Genomic DNA, 23,303 nt, shown 5'->3' with positions numbered 1-23,303 from the left:
CAGGTGCAGCAGACCTCTCCTGACTCACCCGCTGCTCTCCTTCGCTGTGTACTTCGGTCAATCTGTCTGTTTTGTTCCCATTTCTTTAAAGATTTATGTATTTATTTATTTATACAAGAACTGGGCTACATACCAGAAGTGTGGGGGTTGAGAGGATTCACCAGAGACAGTGGGGAACAAATACTGAAATTGACTGAAATACACTGTTGAGGAGAGCAGCGGGAGAGTCAGGAGAGGTCTACTATGCCGTGTGGGTGGCTCCCTGGCCAAGGATCGAACTTGTACTACAGTGGCTGCGGCTAGCTTCATGAGTTGCATAACCCCTTGGACCACCAGGGAGGCCCCTTCCTCCTTTAATTCCCTCTGGTAACCAATATATTTTTCACAGAGTCTAAGAATTATTTTTGTTGTGCTCACATAAAGTACTTTATTTTAACATTTGCTAGTTATATAGATTTTCCCATCATTTTGCTTATGCAAAGTTATGTTAGAGATCTTCATGTGTAAAGTTATTTTCTGAACTTGTTATTATGGAAATTTTCAAATAAATACACAGAAACAGAATTGCTGGTACTCTGTTGTTCTTCTTGTAAGATTTTAAAATACTGGGTTTTTTTTCTCTCTTAAGATTGAGTCTGAGAACGACAGTACTAGACCTAAAGTACAAATATGTTGACTTTCAATGCATGTTAAAGTAAACTTTGTAGTTCTAAACTTAATATGTTTTTCCTTGAGATCTAATTTATTGTTATTAAAATAATATATTCATGAGGATGTTTATAATGGTAGTGTGTTTAATAGCAAAAATAGTGAAAAAACTAAAAATCCTATTAGGGAATCAGTAGGTTACAGAATGATAGATTGAATATTTATTTATGTAAGTTTTATGAAGGATAGAAATCATTTCTGTGCATTGCTTACACACTATTTTGGTAAAGTAAAAAAAAAAAAAGCAGTTATGAATGAGAATGCTGTACCTCCACTTTGGACTAACTCCAGAAAGAAGTGGTGATAAAGGAGAGTAATGAGATTGGAGAGAGTTACAGAGGTCATCAGCACTATACACTTAATTTATATGACAAAACTTGACATTTGTTAAATCTTCATATGCAACTGTTCTCTATGCCTTTTATTATCCATTTGAAATGTTTCACATGAAAATTGTAGAAGACTAGGAAAAATAAATTCTTTTAAAGTCAGGAGGAAAAGCATTTCAGTATTATAAGCAAAAGATCTAGTTAGCTTAGAGTAAATAAGAGGATATTTTTCTTTCAGATAATTGGAAATAGGCACAAAAGAATGTGTGTGTATTTTTTTTAAACATATACATAATTATTTGAGAACCTTAGATTTTTACTTAAGTTATGTCTCATTTGCAGCAGGTGTTCATAACATGTGTATTTAATTGTGACACTTTTTTTTTAGGTGAAAAGCAAGCAGCCACTCATGTAAGTCTTGATCAAGAATATGACTCTGAATCCTCTCAGCAGTGGCGAGAACTTGAGGAACAAGTTGTGGCTGTGGTTAACAAAGGAGTAATTCCACCCAATTTCCATCCCACGCAATACTGTTTGAATAGTTATTCAGATAACTCAAGATTCCCACTGGCAGTTGTAGAAGGTGATATACTTGAATTTATAGTGATTTTTTTGTTTGTTTTACTTACAGTAGATTCAAGATAATGTATTATATGGCAAAAATTATGGGGGAATGCAAAGATAAAAATTTGGCATTTATAATTTAGTGAATTTCTTTTATAAAACCAAATAATGGGAGTTCTAATACAGGTATATGCAGTGTACTGTTGGAGTTAGAAGAGAGAATGATCTTCTTTAGTACAGAGAAATTGGAAGACTTTTCTAGAGGTAATTTTAAAACTGAATCCTGAATAATGGATTTTACAAGGTGGTAAAGGATAGTCTAGGTAGAAATGCAGAGTTGTGAAAGCAAAGTGTGTTCAAAGAATTGAAGCATTGGATTATTGTGAGGTTTATTAAAATTACTAATTACAGTCTTTCTTTTATAGAACCAATAACAGTGGAAGTGGCTTTTAGAAACCCATTGAAGGTTCCACTTTTGCTGACTGATTTGTCATTGCTCTGGAAGTTTCAGCATCAGAATTTCAGCAGAAAGGATAATGAAGAAGTTAAAGAACTAGTAAGTTATTAAAAGGTATTTGTAATATGCATGTTTCAATAATAGCCTAGCAGATGCTATAATAATTTTGAAACTTCTGTTCATTGAGTTATAATTACTCTTTTTTTGGCTTATTTTCTCTAGTTATTAAAGGTCATAATATATGCTTATTGTTGGTAATTGAGAATTCAGAAGAACCATAAAGAATATGAGTAAATGTATATTCCATTATTTAGAAAGAATCACTAGCATTTTACTGTGTCTTTGCAATCATATCCTTTTGTATGTTTTTCCATCATATATAGAATTCTTGTGTGTGTGTGTGGTTTTTTTGTTCTTTGTTGATTTATTTGTATATTCTGTATTAAAATATCTTAATATTTCTTTTTTGCATAATGTTTCATCATATATATGATATATAAACATTGTTACTAATCCTTCATTATTAGTTGTCTTGAAAGTTTCCATCATAAATTATTGGTAAGAATTTGGGTGCATTGCTTTTATCCTTTTGATTATTTCTGTAGGAAAGACTCCAAGGCATAAGGTTAGAACATTTGAGGGAATACATATTTTAATACTCTGTTGATATACCAAAAGTTCATAGCAACAAGCTTCTCAGCAACTGCATGCATGGGTTGAATAAGCATTCGTAATCATAAAAAAAAATGTTGATTTGATAGAAAAAATGCCATCTTACTATTTTATTTTCCATCTCATTGATTTCTGATGAAGTCAGATTTCTTGTATTTATATCCTCCCCTTTTGTGAATCATCTTTTTATATTTTTTTAATTTTAATTTTTTAATTTTTTGATTTTATTTTTTATTTATTTTTTAATTTTTTGTGTGTGTGGGACCCTCACCGACCTGAATGAACTGATGCTGCAGAGGCTGCAGGGAGCCTCGCAGCCCAGTGCTCAACCGCTGCGCCACCAGGGGAGGCCCTCATCTTTTTATATTCTTTATAACTGTATATATCTTTGTTCCTTATCCATGTCTAGAACAAGTTCATTATATAGTAAAGTTGTTTTTTGTACAAGAATGACTTGAACAAATAATTTTGTCACTGATCTGGTAGAAATAAATTCTCCTAAAATGTTTTTACCTAGTTATTCATTAATTTACACATCAGTATCTCTTACACAACTTTTGCCTCTTTCTTCTTCCTTTCCACTAGTATATATTGTTAAGGCATACCTTTAGTAATGTGATAAAATCATTTTCAAACTGGGAAATATCCTAACATTTTGGTGCTAACTTATGAAGGGAGAAATGAAAAGAAGTCTGTTGTACGAACTTTTTAAAAACTAGGTCTCTTTCTCTCTCTCTCTCTTTTTTAAGATTTATTTATTTATGGGCCTCCTGGTGGCGCAGAGGTTGAGTGCTGGGCTGCAAAGCTGCCTGCAGCCTCTGCAGCGCCGGTTTGATCCCCGGCTGCCGTTTGATCCCCAGCTGCCAGCGAGGGTCCCACATGGTGGGCAGATCTCTCCTGCTTTGCCCACTGCTCCCCTCAGCAGTGTACTTCGTCAGTCTGCCTGTTCTTTCCCCGCTCTGGCTCTGGTGAATTCTCTCACCCATCTGCGCTTCTGACTGTGCCCAGTGCTTGTGTAAATAAATAAAATAAATCTTTAAAAAAAAAAAAAGGCAATGTTAACAATAAAGCTTATCATTTAAAAAAAGAGATTTATTTATTTATGCATTCAAGAGCTGGGGTATAGGCCAGAGATGCGGGGAGGTGAGAGGATCCACCAGAGACAGAGTGGGGAACAGAACAGGTAGACTGACTGAAATACACTGCTGAGAAGAGCTAATAGGTGGGACAGGAGAGGTCTGCCTTGCTATGTGGGTTGCTCCCTGGCTGGCCAGGGATTGAACTCGTGCTGCAGAGGCTGTGGATTGCTTCATAGTACAGTGCTTATTAACCCCTTGCGCCACCAGGGAGGCCCTAGGTCTCTTTCTCTTAAAAGTGTTTTGATTTTTAAAAGATAGCCTTATTTATGGTTTTGCTTGTTGAATTAATTGACGACATTTTCTGACTTTTTGTGCTCATTGTGAACAGTCTGAAATAGTTTGAAATTTTCCAGCTTTTATTCTGACTTGAATTTCAGTATCCTTAGTAATTTTCTAATGTTTTTTTGTACACTTGGAACACAAAATAGATGAGTTTGAACTGTTCACCCTTGGAAAAGTGTTATAAACAGATCTGTTAGCCTTTTAAGTGTATTAGTATGTCTAGTGTGTTAGATTTTAAAGGAGATTTTATTAAAGTTAAATGAAAATTTTGTTATGCTTAATGAAGCATTATAAAAATAAATGCTTTTATACTTCTTCCTATAAATTTCAAATTCTTTCCATTCTTTCCTGAGACTCAAGTGATATTTGACTAAGGTGATAAACTAGAAATTTAGGAAATATAATTTTTATATGTTCCATCAGGTAGCTGCTATCATGGTAAAAGTAAGACAGTGTTTATGAGGATCAGATTTATCCCCACTGTAAGCTAGTTTGCTTAGTATAATTGTCAGTTACTTGGAGGAGACAGGCCCTTTTTTGGTCTCTCCCACTGCTTTTATTGTTCACCAGTCTTTATGCATCTGCTAAGACTGTATTATTTGTTCTAGTGTATTTAGACAATTTGGAAAAAGAGGCTAGTTAGAGTAAAAGATGGAGAAATTTGCTCATATTGCAGGATGAATTTAAGTGGCCATTTTTTGGCTGCTGTTGGCAATGAACAGCTGAATTTTTATCCTTGGGGCTTATCTTCTTGATGGCTGCAACTTTGAGTTAGATCACTTATTCTCCTCAGTTAAATTGAACTGAATGACATGAAGAAAGTATGTCAAGTGCCTGCCATTGTATATGGCATTCCTCCAGGTATGAAAATAAAATACTTTGAATATTGCTTAGTACATGGTAATAACCTAATAAATGCAATTATGATTATTGCTATTGTTCTTAGATAATGATATATAGGTATATTAATATTCTGATACTTTATTGATTAGAATGACTTTTACCAAATAATTTGTTTTTCAGGCAACAGGTGAACCTGAAATGATTGGAACTGAAGTTATTTCAGAATTTTTAATTAATAGTGAAGAATCTAAAGTGGTAATTATTTTATTGTGTTTTTTTTTTGAGCCTTTTTAAAAGTAGGATGAAACAAATTTTTCAAATCAAAAGGTAAAAAAATGAACTTATGTATCCAGTATTTAAAATATTCTACTTTCCTTAAAAACTAAATTTTGAAGAATAGGAAATTAGAATTTCTCAGAAGGAAATTGGTATGAAAGTCAATTTACAGTAGTCTGGTTTGTTAATTTCTTGAGAAATGAGGTGAAAAGTTTTTGCTTTCTTCTGGGGGTCATTGTGGTAATTTTATATGATACTTGGTTGACTAGAATATGTTGAAAGTGTGATGAAGTCTATAATGGTTAAATTTTAAGATTTTTTTTTTTTTTTAAGAAAATGCTTTCCAACAAGATAATTGAAAAAATTGAGGTCAGGAGTTATTTCTTCAGCATTATAGTATCAGGTATTGTACTATTTAATGTATTATGAAAACAGATAATAAAAGTGACTTAAATATCTCCACAGGCAAGACTGAAGCTCTTTCCCCATCATATAGGGGAGTTGCATATTCTGGGAGTTGTTTATAATCTTGGCACTGTTCAGGGCTCTATGACAGTAGATGGTGTTGGTGCTCTTCCTGGATGTCACACAGGTAAAGTTACATACAGCATTGGTAAACAATTAGAAAACTAATACTTATATCTCCACAGAATAAAATAAGTAAAAAATGAGATATCTTCTAACTAAATTTAATGTGCCTTTTATAAAGGCATTTAGATGCAAGAACGGATAATTTGAATTATGTTAAACTGCCATAACTTAAAACTCAACAGCTTTATTCCCTTTTAAAGTCTATTTTCTGTGGATATTATTCCCTTTTAAAGTCTGTTTTCTTTGTATAATTTTTAGGTTCTACCCTGTGTATTTTCTAATGATGATCCAAATACCATTGATAAAATCTGCTGCAATATAAAAATCATCTTATAGCCTACTATTTTACTAATGTCTTCTTATAAAACATTAATACCAGTGTTTTCATATTATAGGCTATATAACATCTTAAATATTGTCCTCTTTCCTATAAAGAGCATAGGATTTTAGGTTTAACTGATATTCTTGATGCAGCAGATGATATACTTATAAATTTTTACAAAGCATAGAACTGAAAAGCTACCAAGATAAATGTTTAACATAGCTCATTACTTTTTTTAATTCAGAGAATTGTTCTAGATCTAATATTACCTTTGTGTAGAGTATACTTTACAATCCCTCACTTCCAGCCTTTCAATTTGGTAGATATGTATTTTTATGTATACAAATTAGTCATTGACAGACTTGAATTTAGCATTTACAAAAGCTGATTATTGATACTAGGAAATCTTCTGGAAACTGTTGAATTTGTTGGTCCTTTTAACCTTCAGTTGAATGTTTTGTCTGCATATCTCATGATTCATTGCAAACTTGTTTTTATAAGTGAATGAATCTGTAAAAAAAAAAAGATAAATTCAAGTGTAATGATCTATACCTTATATATTTGTAATTCTTGGTTGAAAAACACCATAAAAGGTTCATTTATAAATAATCTTGCTAATTTATACCAAATTTAGATAATCTACCTGGGTATTAAGAACTTGTTGAAGTTCCTTTCCTTTTCTACTTGTTTATATGTAGGATTTTAATCTAGTATCACAAAATTATGTCAGTAAAATAAAGCTAGTTGCTTTATTACCAAATATATGTATCTATGTCATAATTTATGTTGTTTTATGACATTTGTGGGAGGAGACCTTGAATCAGTTTAAATAAATCACATTTTCTAAGCATAGTTTCAATGAGTCTTATGTTAGCTCTTTGTTTTATAAAATGTTAATAGGGATTTGAATGATAATAAATATGGGAAATCTTACATTATATACCTTGGTCTCTGAATAGCATGGAGACTCTTGGTTCTGAGTAGTTCTATAGGAAAAGATAGTTGTATGCTGTAGTTTTTTTTTTCCATGCACATATATTCTTTGTTTAAAAAAAAAAAGATTTATTTATTTATGCATACAAGAGCTGGGGTACAGGCCAGAGGTGTGGGGGATAAAAGGATTCACCAGAGACAGAGTGGGGAACAGAACAGGCAGATTGACCTAAGTACACTCACTACTGAGGGGAGCAGTGGGTGAGTCAGGAGAGGTCTGCTGTGCCATGTGGATTGCTCCCTGGCTGGCCAGGAATCGAACTGGTTCTGCAGTGGCTGCAGATTGCTGCACAGGTTGTGTCTTAACCCTTGCGCCACCAGGGAGGCCCACACATATATTCATGCTAAATTGATGTCACTTAACATATCAAATTATTTTAGGATGCTGATTGTCTTTTATTTCAGGAAAACAGTCTTTGAGTATGTCAGTCCGAGGCAGACAGGATTTAGAAATTCAAGGTCCTCGACTTAACAACACAAAAGAGGAGAAAACATCTATTAAATATGGGCCTGATCGACGTTTAGATCCCATAATTACTGAGGAAATGCCACTCTTGGAGGTATTTCCATTTTAAAATTTCGTGTACTTATAATTGATCTAGGATTAAATGACGTTTTCAGTAAATTATTTTCAGACTTTGAGGTTATTGAATATTTCACTGGTCTTGTACTTAGTCTACCAACCTTCCCATTTTACCTGTTTTATCTATGCCATGGCCTAATTGATAATATGCTGGGTTTTGTGTATTTTGGTGTGTCCTTATGGTACTTAAAGCTTATGCTGCCGTTTTTGATATAATCAACAATTGACATTCCCCCGACAACTTCTAACTTGGTTAAGCTTATTTGATACTGATTAATTAGTATGTAGCTGGTATCTTCACTATAATGTTAAACCTAGTTAACATCTCTTACCTTTTAGTGTGTTTTGAATTTCCATAGGAATCTTTTGCCTTTTTTCATATCCATTTTTGAAACTTCTGATGTCCCGAAATTTTACCTATTTTCTTAGAATGTGATTATAATTCACATTCAAATTTAGATTAAGAAACAGAGCTTTTGCCACTGGATTTTCATAAACCCTAGGGAATGCCAGTCTTAACTTTATTAGAACATTTTCCTCTTACTTTTGCTTTACTAATATCTTTTCTTAGGTACTATCAGTGTAGTTCCAATCTTCAAATTTACGGATCTTTGAAATGCAAGTAACTTACTATGTGACTTAGTTAGCCCATATTTCTTCCTTAAAGGTATAAGTCCCCAATCCCTTACCTGAAATCTTTAGGCCTTATGTGTATTAGAAGCTAATTTAAAAAAAAAAATCTTTTTTTTAGAAATTGTGTATATGGGCATCTGTAAAGTGCTGTGTAACCTCTATTGGGTTTGTGCTAACATCTAGTAATCAAATACAGTAATATTACTAGGGTGAACACATGAATGTCACACTAAATGGGAAAGGCCATAAAAAGTCTCTGTTAGTCAAGATAGCTTTTGCTCCCATTTGAGTAATTAAAAGCTTGAGGGAGGTTGGAGCTTCCTGGGTTTTAAAATTATAAACGTGCCTTGTACCTGTATTTTCTTACCTTTTAAGATCTATAGTGCATCTTTTCATATTAGTGATGTATAGTAACTAGTTGAGTTGTTTTTCAAATTGACACTAGGGTGTTTTGATTGATAATTACTTAATTCATATGGCCATGTCAAATTACTTGTAAGTTCTCTGCTACACAACCACATGGTTGTGGAAATTTTGCTAATAGCCCTCTTGTTGACATTTTACCTTTAATCATAACTCTGAAATTTCATACTTAGTAACATTGGTCTCTGTCTCATCTTTTTTCTTAAAATGGTGTTAATTGCCCCAAACTCGGAGAGATCAAAAAGAATTACTTGTAAATTTTTAATAAATAAGCATCTTAAAGTGTTACTCATTACAGATTCAGAATTTTTAACAGACAATATAATAATATTTTTTCCCTCCAATGCAGGTGTTCTTTATACATTTTCCTACAGGCCTCCTCTGTGGAGAAATCCGAAAAGCATATGTAGAATTTGTCAATGTCAGCAAGTGTCCTCTTACTGGATTGAAGGTTGTTTCTAAACGTCCAGAGTTCTTTACTTTTGGTGGTAACACAGCTGTTTTAACACCACTAAGTCCCTCAACTTCTGAGAACTGTAGTGCTTACAAGACTGTTGTGACAGATTCTACCTCTGTGTGTACAGCACTCATATCATCAGCTTCTTCTGTAGACTTTGGCATTGGCATAGGAAGTCAGCCAGAGGTGATTCCTGTCCCCCTCCCTGACACTGTTCTTCTACCTGGAGCTTCAGTCCAGCTACCAATGTGGTTACGTGGGCCAGATGAAGAAGGTGTTCATGAAATTAACTTTTTGTTTTACTATGAAAGTGTTAAAAAGCAGCCTAAAATACGGTGAGTATTACAAATTGTTTTTATTTATCCTATTTTTAATATATGTGTATAAATTCAAATAAGTGCATTTGTTTATATATATTGTTTATTAAGAAATTAACCCATTCCAAATTATGCATTATGCTTATGTCTTAGATTGTCACAAGAATGTATGAGAAAAAAAGTATGTATTTGCAGAACAGATGATTAGGTAGTGGTATAATGGGATCACTGAAGAAATCAAACTTAACATACATAAAGATCTGTGACTTGTATATTACACAAAATTTATTTGTGATAATGCTGTTGTCATTTTTACAAACTTAATGGAGAATAACTTTGTTAAATGTCATATTTAGAATATTTTCTAAGATTTACTGAAAACAGAACAGGTGTATTTTAGATCCTTGATAAATGTTGTCTTTAAGAGTATGCTTAATGAGAGCCTACTTGGGCCTAGGCAAATAGGGAAAGCTTTGTGGAATGAAGTAGTGATGAAACAAGCTTTCAGGGAAAATAAAGATCTCAGAATTTGGTTATCAGGGAGGATAGGCAAAAGAGTAGTAGATATTCCAGAGAGTGGCTGTGTATGTATGTGTGTGAGTGTGTGTGTGTGTGTGTGTGTGTGTGTGTGTGTGTATGAATGAAGATTTACAGATTAGGAAATGTAAACTGAATACAATAGTTTGAGCACATGGTTAAGAAATAAAAGGAATAGTCCTTGAAATGTGAAACTCTATTGTGGAGGGGCTTGAATGTCCTTGAATAGGCCATTACTATATGAAGATTTCTTTTCTGTGCTAGGCAGATGAGATTGATGATCAAGGAAAAAGCCTAGAATAAGGCTGATTCATATAGTTTCATTCCAAATTGAGGAGGGTTAAACTGTTAGGCTATCCAGATAGATAATTTTACTTTATTATTCTTTGTTTTTTTTTAGAATATAGTGGTTCTGAGATTGACCAGGTTGTAGAAGCTTTATTTAGAATTAGAGAATCATAATATAGGGGAGGATACAGGAGAGAATTCTTAGATTAAATGTGCATTTTTTTTTTTTTACTTTAGTCACAGAATATTAAGACACACTGCAGTCATTTGTACCAGCCGATCTTTGAATGTACGAGCTACTGTTTGCAGAAGTAATTCTCTTGAGGAAGATGAGGGCAGAGGAGGCAATATGCTAGTCTTTGTGGATGTGGAAAATACCAATACTGTAAGTTGATTTAAAGCTAGATTTTATTTTTAATTATATTTGAAACATTTTCTTTGTTTAAATCTTTCACAAGACAGCATAATTTTGGAATGTTCAAATAGTGTGTTGGAATATTTTAATTCTTTATTAGCTTTATAATTTTATACTTCAGTTATTTGAAAATATAAGGAGCTGCTGAAATACAGTAAATAGAAATATGACATATAGCCCTGTCTCTCAGCAATTCAAACCAGAAGAGATAAAGCTCCTCTAGTCTCACAATTGAGGATCCAAAGATTGTCCAAGTAAATTTACAAAGTTATGTTAAGGATTTCATATTCGGTATTAACTGGGTAATCCTTCACTTAATACATTTTCTTTATATAAAGATTTCAAACATTTAGCCAATCTCATATACACAAAATATAAAAACGAATATTCTTGAGGAATGGAATGTAATCTTATGATTGAAATAGGATCTCCATATTGATTCAGTTTAGATACTTCCTGCATTAAGATATACTTGGTACATTCATATGTACCTTTTCAATTATAAATTTGTAAGACCACTTTTTGAAAGAGTATATTTATGGTTAATGTGTTAATATTTTGGTAATCTTCAAATCAATATTATTAAGAGTAAGAAAATTTAAATAATTTCAAATCAACACTGGAGAATAAAAAGTTTTGTAAAATTCAAATAATTTCATATGCATTGGCTGTGTATTGGGATTCTGTTTAGTAAAAGGTTTTTGACTGAATAGGAATGAGATATTTCAAATAACAGAAAAAATAGGAAGAACAACTATAGTTTTGATTAAAAATTGGCAATTTTTTATCTATTCAATACTACCAGTAATTCATAGATAGAATATAATAACTGAATACATTTCGTTATTTTAAAATTTGGCCAGTAGGAATGCATTATAAATTTCTTGGATAAAATGTTGGTATCTGTTTTAAGAATGTTTAAAGTGATTTAAAAATTTAAGTTTTCTGAAATATCTATCTTTAATTTATCTTAAAATAAAAACTTATGTTAACATTCACTAGCAAAGTGGGCCTCCCTGGTGGCGCAAGGGGTTGAACACTGCACTGTGAAGCAATCCGCAGCCTCTGCAGCACGAGTTTGATCCCCGGCCAGCCAGGGAGAAACCCACATGGCGATTCAGACTTCTCCTGTCTCACCCGCTGCTACCCTCAGCAGTATATTTCAGTCAGTCTGCCTGTTCTGTTCCCCACTCTGTCTCTGGTGGATCCTCTTACCCCCCGCATCTCTGGCCTGTGCCCCAGCTCTTGTATGCATGGATAAATGGATCTTTAAAAAAAAAAAAAAATTCACTGGCAAAGTATAAATATTGTTTTGATTAGAATATTCTAATTTAGTGCTTGTATATCCTGAATGACTCAATACTTCTTTTTGATAGAGTGAAGCGGGTGTTAAGGAATTCCATATAGTACAAGTATCAAGTAGTAGCAAACACTGGAAGTTACAGAAATCTGTAAATCTCTCTGAAAACAAAGGTTTGTGCCTTTTTCTCCTCTTCGTAATAAATTCTTACATTTTAATTGCTTTGTTTTTCACAATAGTTCCATAATATTATAGGTTACTTTTTTAAGCATTCCATTGTACTTTTATTAGGTTTTTTTATTAGTAAAAAAGGTGCCTGAGTATGTGATCACTGTAAAAAATTTGAACAGTACAGAAAATACATAGACTAGAAATGGAAGATTTTTTTATTTCCTTTGCTACTGATAGGTGTGTTTCCCTCCTAAGTAACATTTAAGCAGAATACGCACTTGTGATACATATCAACAAATTGTTTTTCAAGATTATTTCTATCAGTTTATCATCCTGCCAGTAACATGAGAGCACATGGCTGGTGAAATGATAATTACTCTTTTTGGAAAAGAATTGTACACTATATTCAAAGTATATAAAATTTATATCCTTAGCCTCATAGTAATTGTGATTTTGGAATTTATAATTAAAAATATGGAAAAATCCCTATATTCAGAGCAGTTTGTTGCAAGATTATGTTTAATAGGGAAAAATTCAGTGTAGCTTTAGTGGGAATACTCAAACCTTTGTATTCATTAATGTATGTTAGCATTTAAAAAGTGTCTATAGTAGAAAAACATAGCAAAGGGTCAGATAAAACCAAACAAATAACAAATTTTAGAAATAATCTGACTATAGAACTGAGGCTACTACGGGGGTAGGGAGAAAGGGATACCAAAATGGAGAAGGTGCACAATGGACTATGGTGGAGGACTATGTGTGCCTTGGTAGTGGGTGTACGGTGGTAACATACACCTAAAGAAAAATAAAATGAAATTTGTTTGCAAAAAAAAAAAAATTAAAAAAAAAAAGTGTTTGTAGTAGTGGAAAGTGCATTATAGCAAAGTGTGTACTTACAACAATACTGACATAATCAAACAGATGAAAATACTGAAAGAATGATTTTAAGTGGTGGGATTGTGGGCTCTTTAGCCCCCAACTTCTGAATTTCCAGACTGAAGACATTTTTCATTATACATTATTTACAATTATGAATTATTTTCTAGTTTGATTAAGGAACGCTAAATAATAAAATAGATTTTACCATGTCATAACCTGAGAAATATCTTTGAAATTTCCTCTTTTCATCCTAGATGCCAAACTTGCCAGTAGGGAGAAGGGAAAGTTTTGCTTTAAGGCAATACGATGTAAGGAGAAAGAAGGTAAATTCACTTTACTTGCATACTTATAATGGTAATATTATATTTCATGCCAATGATATGATTAGTTTGTTTTCCCCTGTTTTTTAGTTGCCACACAGTCCTCAGAAAAATATACCTTTGCAGATATCATCTTTGGAAATGAACAGGTATGCAAATCTGCACAGTAGTGATTGGTCTTAAGAGTCACAGTTTCAAACTAGCTGATTATTTTGGCAAAACTATTACTTTGGTAATCCCCAAATAGTTTGGTGGATGAGCATATCAACCTTGTTGGTTTTGCAACTTGCCTTTATGCCTCAAACAAACCAAAAATGCTATATGGATTATGCCATTTAAGTTAGTTTATTTCAAACTAGAAATTAATTTTCTTTCAAGAGTATCACATGAGATAAGTATAGTACTTGGGATTAAAAAGAGAGACAGGATTATATGAGGAAATTTGTTTATTAGGGAAAGTGCTCACAGTGGAACCAGAGGGTTTTGGTTTATCATATGGTTTTAAGACCTAAATAATAAGCTCTTTTGTGATTTGTAATGATTATTGTCTAGGAGGGTGATACTCTAACTTAATTTTATGTAAGAATCACCAAGAGCAATGGTTTTGAAACTCTCCCCCAAAAGTGCATAAAAATCACCTGGGAATTTTGTTAAAATGCAAATTCTGATTTATTAGGATTGGATCGGATTGGATGTTCTAAATTGCTATAAGCAACAAGGGTGATGTTGAGATGGTAAATCTACAAGCCTTATTTTTGCCCTAGAGAATTTTGTAAAAATGAAAGCTTTGCCTTCCCTTTTCTAAAGTTCTATACATTACGTTGTGGGTGGAGTTCTATACATTATGTTGGAAATGGCATTTTTATATAGCTCCTCAGATGTGAGAGGTGATTTGAAAACCTTTCAAAAATGCTGGACTATGTGTGTAAAATTACATTGGGACCTATTACTGATACTAGCTTTTCTTTATGCTCTCTTCTTTTTGATGATTCCAAACATCCTTTTATATTTCTTTTCAATCATTTGCCTATATCTGACTGTTCATAGCTGTATCTTTTGGCCATTTGAAGAAACAGCTATTTTGGAAATATCTTAGTTCCTGAAGCCTAGTAATTCTAAAACAAGTATGACTTGGAGACACTGTGCTTCCTAATGGTTGACTTTAGCTTTCAAGACCTCAGTTGTTTGTTTTGTTCACTTTTTTTTTTTAATTTAAAATCCCTAGGAACATTATTAGAAACCTTAAATTATACTGAAGTTGAAAAATTTCTATTGTATTTGTTGCTAAATAATTTTGTATAGAGTATTGAAGAACAAAAATATTTTCCCTTTTGATGAATCTGGTTGAATAAAAAGCACTATAACATTAATGAGAAACTGTGGGAATAGTAGGTTACCAGAAAAATTTGTCTTTTAAAAGGGAAGTGTGTATATTTAATAATTAACTCGACTTTGCATTTACATTTTATAGCCTCTAATGAAGGAAATTACAACTGTAGAGATTTTACTGTGAAACATAATATTCTCTTAATTAAGGAAAATCCTACAAGTTCTGAGCCCATTTAAATTTTTTTTCTCATGTTCTTTCAAGTATGAAAGCCAAGTTAATGCCAGTAACTATTTGCATTGTTTCATTGGATAGTGTACTATGTTCTAAGTATTTGTATGAGAAATACTTCTGTTACCTTAGTAGTTAAAAACTATACTCATGCCACAGTGGCTGGCATAGATTGATAGTGCTGAAACTTTAACCTCTATGCCACCAGGAAGGCCTGCATCTCTGGCCTGCACCCCAGTTCTTGTATGTATAGATAAATAAAATAAATCTTAAAAACAAACAAGCAGAAAAAAAACTATTTATCCTGCCTGGATACTTAGAATGTCAAAGCTAATGTCATACAATGTAGATGAATTATTTTGATTTAATTATTTTGATATAATAGCTGTAAGATTCAGGATAACTTACACAGATTTTTAGTTGTGCATGTCTTAGAGTTGTGCAAGTCTTCTTGTACAACCAAATTGACAAGAAATTATTGAGTAAGCCTTTTGGCTATATATAAGTTAGAGAAATATAAATTTTAGCAAGATAATTTAATTGAAAATATTTATGTAGCTGAGTGATTTTTTTTTTAAACAGATAATAAGTTCAGCAAGCCCATGTGCAGACTTCTTTTATCGAAGTTTATCCTCTGAATTGAAGAAAGTGCAAGCCCAGCCATCTGTGCATACAGAGAAACAGTCAATAGAGGATGCTGTGAGATTAATTCAGAAGTGCAGTGAGGTGGACTTGAATATTGTTGTTTTATGGAAGGTATGTGTTATTAAATTACTTTAGCAAGCCTCACCTATATATACTTGATTCTTAAGTGAAGTACAAATGTAATTTATACTTATTTACTCTTTTTAAATTTTCCACTTTCAGCATTAAACCTTTTAATAGTTCCATAGTGGCCTTTTTTTTTCTCCTTAAGGAAAGAATGCATTCAAATTCAATGACTTTCTTCTTTGTCACTGTTACTTAAGTTGTACTGAGAATATTGTGGACATAAGTTCTATGAAAGCAGGTATTAGAGTACCTATTACTCAGGCTCCAGCAGCCACAAGTTGTTGCTGTTCACATTCCATGTATTCTGTTGCCCTCCTCCTTTGTTTTTTTTCTTTTATTTTAAACTTCCCTTACCTTTTACTATATGTATTTTTAAACGGGTTTTTGAAAGCATCTGTAAATACTTCTGTGTATTTTAGCAGATGAGGACTCTTTTTGTTTAATATGAACCCATAGAATTACTATCTTGCCCAACTAAGTTAACATTAGTTCTTAATACTTTCTAATTATTGGTCTGTGTTCATTTTTTCCAGATTATTTGAAAATATTTTAACTTTTTTTTTTAATTAAATAAGATCCAAATAGTATCCACTCATGGCAGATCAGAATGTGTTGCTTAGGCATTTGTCTTTCCTAAAGTTCTTGAACTGGAATACACAGCAGGCCTATTTTTTATAGTGAAATTAAAGATCTTACCCAAGGATATTCACTGAACTATATGGCAAGAGTTGAGTTTACATAGTCTGATAGAAGGGTTAGCATTGATAAATGCCCATGGTAGGTGATCAGTACATGTATTTTAAATTTATTCAAATATTCTAGAGTGTTCTTGTTACTGTATCACACTTTTACTCAATAAAGTTTTTTGAAACCAAGTTGAGTTTGTATCTATTTCAATAAAACTGGTTAAGCTCTACTGATAAGACCTAGGGCCTTTCAGAAGTAAGTATAGAGGAGACTGCCCTTCTATTGGCAGTTCAATAAAGAAAAAAGTTTGTGTTACAGCTCTTTTGGACTAATTTTTTAAGCACTCTAGAAAAAACTGAAAAAGATTTCAAGTTGTTTCTATATAACATTTAGGCCAATTGTGTTATATCGAGGCAAAATGGATTTTTTTCACACTTAATTAAATAAATAAATTGAAATGCTGACACAGCCATGAATGTAGTTAATTGATAGATATTAGCCTTAGTATTTCCACCTTCCATCAAAGATTACATTGGTTACTTCTGAGTTTATTGTCAAGCAGGATTACTTTTCTGTGCTTTGTATTTCGTAGGCTTATGTAGTGGAAGACAGTAAGCAGCTTATTTTAGAAGGTCAGCATCATGTGATTCTTCGCACTATAGGAAAAGAAGCCTTTTCATATCCTCAGAAACAGGTAATGGTTGAGTTCACTTTGAGCTTTCCATGGAACTTCTGGGGGGGGTTGTTTGGCTTTTGTACTTTTGAAGGAGTCTAGTTTGTGCAGGCTTTTAATATTAGGTTTTGGGTTGTGGGGTGGTGGCAGAAGATTGGTTAATAATTCAAATGCACATGAATTGATTTAAAAAAATTGTTTAAGTGTGTAGGTTTTGTTTTGTTTTGTTTTTTTTTAAAGATTTATTTATTTTACAAGCACTGGGGTACAGGCCAGAGGCTCAGGAGGGTGAGAGAATTCACCAGAGACAGAGCAGGCAGCAGAACAGGCAGAAGGACCAGTGTACACTGCTGAGGGGAGCAGTGGGCAAGACAAGAGAGGACTGCCTCGCCATGTGGGAATCTCCTTAGCAGGCCAGGAATCGAACCAGTGCTGCAGAGGCTGTGGACAGCTATACAGCGCTGCGCTCAACCCGCTGCGCCACCAAGGAGGCCCTGATTTTAAAATTTTTTACTAGCACTTTATGAGAGTATTAAGATGCATTGATGATCTTAGTGTTTCCTAGGATATATCCTATATTGAATTTGAAATGCATAGTTTTAATAAGAATTGATATGTTCGAGAGGAAGAGAACCATGTCCTCTGTATTTTTTTATTTGTTGAAACAAGCCCACACCACTGCAGAACTCCAGGGGGTATATCATAAAATGTAAATGATGACCTTGAACTTGTGTTGCACCTGGTAATAGTGTTTAATATGTTTTCTTATTTTTCCTAAAATATACTTTAATCTTACCAAAAAATTATAGTGTACAATGAAATTTAACCACATTTAATCCAGTAATTCAAACAGTGACTTTGTATAGTGTTATAAATAATAGATCTTAGCTTTAAGCGTTTCTCCCTGTTATTTTGACAACTTTTTATTTTGAGATAGTTTTCAAACTTAACATGCAAGTTGTGTAAACAGTATCCTTGTATCTTTCATTCAGGTTTATCAGTGGTTTACACTTTGCCTTATTTGCTTTATCATTCCTTTTCTGTTGAATTTTTTTCTTAATCATTCTCATGTATTACTGAAATGTAAATTGAAGACTTAATGCCCTTGCGCTAACAACAAAGTCAATCTATTACATAATCACAGAAACTATTATTAACCCAGTAAGTTTATCACTGAAGCAGTATTTTTCTATACCGTTTATATTCAGAAGTCTTCAGAAGATTAGTTATAGATATATCTATTTAAGTTAGATTAGTTGTATCCTTGTAACTGTTTTTTCTTATCAGGACATTCACTTGTCTTATCTATGTAGTCTCTATCTGGAGGTCTTAATTTGTCCGTCTTAATTTGTCAATCATGACTTTGACATTTTTGAAGAGTGTGTTAATTTTTTGTAGAATAATACCTCTGGTTTTTTCTTGTGCTACTTCATAATTAGATTAAGATTGTATATTTTTGCCAGAGACTTTGCGTAAGTGATACTAGTTAAGTATATTACATCAAAAGTTACATGATACAGACTGGAAGTCCCATTATCAATAATGGATCATTTGGTTAAGGTTGTATATACCATGTTTCTCCACAGTAAAGTTGCTACTTTTCCATTAATAATTATTATTTAAAAAATTGTGGTGAGATAATTTGAGGTTGTTATTATTTCATTTCTCATGCAGCTTAGATTTACTAGTTTTAGCATCTGCTGGTGGTTCTCTAACTTGAATCAGTTTTAACTTTGATGGTATTACTAATGGTAATTTTTTAGGTTTAACAAAAATATTAAATTTAACCTCAAATTTATTGCTTAAGGAAACTGTTCTCCTTTTGATTATACAAATATCCTAAGTTTTTGTTCCAAATATCATAAACTATTGAAGAACATCTCAGAGGCAAGATTAATATTTAGAAAGTTAAAGTGATTTCTATAAAATAATTCTCATTATATTTCCATCTTATATATGGCATATATTTTTTGTTTCTCTGTAAGTTTTTAAATATTTTATATCCTCTTTATATTAACTGAATTTAGAAGGCAGTTTCATTATATGGTGATGAAATAGATTTAGAGCCCAAAGACTTTCAAATTGATGACTTAGTGCAAATTACATGCATAACTTGATAAACTTTAGCCTTCTACTCCAAAAAATATTGTTCATGCTTTACTTTTACTCTGCTGGTTTTAACTCGTTTGTTTATATAGTGTTTTTATTGTCATATTTTTGTTCCTTAGGACACTCCAGAAATGGAACTCTTAAAATTTTTCAGACCAGAAAACACTACGGTTCCCTCAAGACCATCAGCTGAACAACTTTCTAATCTCATTAAAACAAGTCTTCACTATCCAGAATCTTTCAGTCATCCATTTCATCAAAAAAGGTTTGAGGTTTATTTTTTGTTAAAATTTCTCTACAACCTATACAGTTACTTATTTTGACATGGCATTATCCCAAATATTAAAGAACTTTAGAATAATATTGAAACTATAGAAACGACTCTTAAGTAATTTACCTTTTTACTGCCATTGCTATATGTTGCAGCCGTGTTTAAGGATGGGTATTGTGTCAGCTACCTCAGTTGCCAAAAATTTCCTCTTTTTTTAAAAAAAGATTTATTTATTTATGCATACAAGAGATGGGGTACAGGTCAGAGATGCTGGGGGGTGGGGTGAGAGGATCCACCAGAGACAGAGTGTGGAACAGAACAGGCAGACTCAGTGAAATACACTGCTGAGGGGAACAGCCGGTGAGACAGGAGAGGTCTGCCTCTCCATGTGGGTTTTTCCCTGGCCAGCCAGGGATTGAACTCATGCTGCGGAGGCTGTGCATTGCTTCATAACACATTACCCCCTTGCGCCACTAGGGAGGCCCCAAAAGTTTCCTTTTTGATGAGCAGGTTTATCATTACCTTAAAAATGCATCATTTTTTAAAAAAAGATTTATTTTTATTTATGCATACAAGAACTGGGGTGTAGGCCAGAGGTGCGGGGGTGGGGGAAGGTGTGAAAGGATTCACCAGAGACAGACTGGGGAGCACTAAAGGCAGATGTACTGAAATACACTGCTGAGGGGAGCAGCGGGCAAAACAGGAGAGATCTGTTGTGCCACGTGGGTTGCTCCCTGGTCAGCCGGTGCTGCAAAGGCTGCATATAGCTTCACAGTGCTGTGCTTAACCCCTTGCGCCACCAGGGAGGCCCTGAATCTGATTGTTTTTACACAATTTATTCTATATCTGTTAGGCATTTCTTAAGTGTTAGTTTTCAGGAGAGTAGGTTTCCATTGTTTTAAAACCACAGCTAATCTTTGTTTATTTTTCTTCCACAGCCTTTGTTTAGTACCAGTTACCCTGTTACTTTCAAATTGTTCCAAGGCTGATGTTGATGTAATAGTTGATCTTCGGCATAAAGCAACAAGGTAAAGATTTATTTCATGCAAGATTGTTTTGCAGTGTAAGATTTAAAGTGACTTAAGAGCAATTTAATATTTTGAAATTGTGCAGATAATTACTTAGCATGGATTAGGGAAGTTTACACAGGCATGCCCTGATTTTTTTGTTCGGTGTTTACAGAAAAATTACAGATTATAATCTTAGTATTAAAATAGGGACAAAATGAAAAGCAGCGTGCAAAAGCCGCACGTGAGTTTTGCCAGAGACAAAAATGTTTATAATGGTTTGTTGGTGATGAAGAACACTAAATTTGAAAATCAATTGTGTGACAGTAGCATAGGGCATTTTTTTTTCTTGGTTATAAAATAATACTACCAAAAAACCCCAAATAGGTCCAGCCTATCATATCTGATACTCAAGAGCTAGATGCTTTTGGGAATTCAGGAATTTTTGGATTTTTTTTGAAAAGTAATGTGAAATATATACTCATTATCATTGTTTAATACCCAGAAAGTATTTGGGGCCACTCTGAAATTCAGACACATTCTTTTGATGATTTTGTATATCATAAATTAATGAACTAAGACCTCATTGATAGACACTGTGGTTTCCCATTTTTCAATATCATAAACAATTTGAGTATTTTAAGCATTCTTATATATACATTTCTTGTTTTGTTTGGATAACCGAGCGGTTAAAAACTCAGATTTGAAATCAGTTTCCATTGTTTACCAGCTACTATTGTGAGCAGTAAGAAAATTCACTCAACATTGTACCTGGAAAATAGTAACTATTAGTAAGAATTATCAATTTAGCAATATTAATAATAGCTGTGACCATTATTGTTTTAAAATGTTGGACTCATAAAATAATTTTTAGTGGTAGGATTGATAGATGAAAGGGATGAGTCTCTAGAAAAACAATTGTGAATGAAAAAAATCTTAATCATTTTTTTCTCCCTCCTTAGTCCAGAAGCATTTGAAATCCATGGATCATTCACATGGCTCGGGCAAACACAATATAAACTTCAGCTTAAAAGCCAGGAGATTCACAGTTTGCAGCTGAAAGCATGCTTCGTCCATACAGGTGTTTATAACCTTGGGACTCCTAGGGTATTTGCCAAGTTGTCGGACCAAGTTACGGTGTTTGAAACAAGTCAGCAGAATTCCATGCCTGCTCTGATCATCATCAATAATGCGTGACACCTTGTAAATTTGTACTGAAATATACAAGAATCAGTTTTACTTTACTGAATGGGTTTTTACATCAGTATTTGAAATACCTAACTTGCTATAGAGGTTGGTGTCAGATCACTGCAAAATACTTTAACTTGTCAGTTTGTTGATGACAGAAAGCACGTTGGATTGAGGATACTTATTCTTTTTTTTTTTATTTCTTTTAAGCCCTGGCAATAATTTATATGCTCATAAGACAGAATATCAACATATCCATGCACCTTATTAAGCCCCGTCTTAAAAACCAGTGTCTATGTCTGCTGTTACAATTTATCAATGGTATATGAATATTAGGAGACGATTTTGAGGGAAAGGCCTTGTTGGCAGTACTCCTGTTAAGCCATTAGTCTATAAATTCGAGCTTTACTGTGAAGTTCTATTGAGTATTAAATACAGATTTTTCCTGTCTTGCTTTACACAGTTCTCTAAAATCAGTTTTGAACTTTGGTTACAGAGTCTTCATACTTCAGTACCGGTGGTTCCTATGGCTTATACAAAACTTTGTAAAAACAAAAAATTTTTTTCTGATGCTTTGAATATAGTTTTGAAAGGAGTTTGACCTTTTTTTTCCTTGTCATCTCTGCATACAGTGCACTATTTCACAACATGAGATTTTTGTCATTTAAATTATATTCTTTATTATGTAACTAACAATTGAGTTGATCTGTTTAAAATATAAATCTACTCAACTTAATTAAAAATAAGCTTTTCAAAAATGTATTATATTTATAACAAATGTACTGTAAATAAAATAAAGACATGCTATTCACTGTTTAGATTTATTACCTTTTTTTTAATTCTGAGGACTTAATATATTTTTTATTTTAGGTGAATATTATTATTCATGTTGTTATTGCATGTGCAAGCCCAATTTCCTTAGAGAGCTTTATCATCTTCACTAAAGTGAAGTACAGTCTTTGTTCCTATATTTTTGGTGGCTTTGATATATATGAGAAAATGAATTTTGTCTTTAAATATGTCATATGTGGTTATAAATTTGGATAACCCTTTTATATTCTGGGACAAAAGAAGATCAATGCTTATTGAATGTATCAGAAATAACCAGACTCTGCCTGATGCTACTTAGGCGAAATAGGTAATAAGTTTAGCCTTCCTGACAATGAAAAGTAATGTCAGAAAATATTTTTAAAAATCTTCCTGAAAAACAAAGTGTTTACCAATATAGTCAATTATTAGTAAACCAGAAACCAGGAGAAGAAAATCCAGAGAACTGATCAGCATCTGGGATTACAGAAGGTCCCTGATTTACAATGTTCAATTAGGATTTTTAAACTTTACAAGTAGTGTAAAACTGCAGTACTACACTCTCTCTTGAGGGTGGGTAGCAGCAGCAAGTCAGCAATTTCGACTTAGGATTATTTTCAATTTATGATGGGTTTATTGGGACCTAACTCCATCGGATGGTGAGGAAGATGCGTTCTTTCCTTGGGAAGGTTACCCACTTAGGAGGAAGCAGCTGAAAGACTCAGGGCCTTAT

The 23,303-nt window shown here is 33.0% G+C and overlaps 1 protein-coding gene across 3 annotated transcripts in view; it reads left to right on the top strand.

Annotated features, from left to right (window-relative positions):
* Positions 1-21,772, top strand: part of TRAPPC8 (trafficking protein particle complex subunit 8) — a gene marked incomplete at both ends in the record, with an annotated part of 67,488 nt that extends 45,716 nt beyond the window's left edge. For all 3 annotated transcript variants that reach the window (XM_084252431.1, XM_084252430.1, XM_084252432.1), the window contains 15 exons: positions 1,426-1,620; positions 2,027-2,157; positions 5,175-5,249; positions 5,736-5,862; positions 7,582-7,736; positions 9,165-9,607; positions 10,652-10,799; positions 12,206-12,302; positions 13,434-13,502; positions 13,590-13,648; positions 15,640-15,813; positions 17,108-17,209; positions 19,417-19,562; positions 20,507-20,596; positions 21,538-21,772. In XM_084252431.1, coding sequence (XP_084108557.1) covers positions 1,426-1,620; positions 2,027-2,157; positions 5,175-5,249; positions 5,736-5,862; positions 7,582-7,736; positions 9,165-9,607; positions 10,652-10,799; positions 12,206-12,302; positions 13,434-13,502; positions 13,590-13,648; positions 15,640-15,813; positions 17,108-17,209; positions 19,417-19,562; positions 20,507-20,596; positions 21,538-21,772 — 2,246 coding nt within the window. The remainder of the gene's footprint in view (positions 1-1,425; positions 1,621-2,026; positions 2,158-5,174; positions 5,250-5,735; positions 5,863-7,581; positions 7,737-9,164; positions 9,608-10,651; positions 10,800-12,205; positions 12,303-13,433; positions 13,503-13,589; positions 13,649-15,639; positions 15,814-17,107; positions 17,210-19,416; positions 19,563-20,506; positions 20,597-21,537) is intronic.
* Positions 21,773-23,303: the final 1,531 nt, after the last annotated feature.

The sequence above is a fragment of the Talpa europaea genome (assembly GCF_964194135.1).
Source record: "Talpa europaea genome assembly, chromosome: 13".
Taxonomy (NCBI): Eukaryota; Metazoa; Chordata; class Mammalia; order Eulipotyphla; family Talpidae; genus Talpa; species Talpa europaea.
Note: the sequence above shows the minus strand (reverse complement) of the source record. Positions and strands in the feature narration are given on the sequence as shown.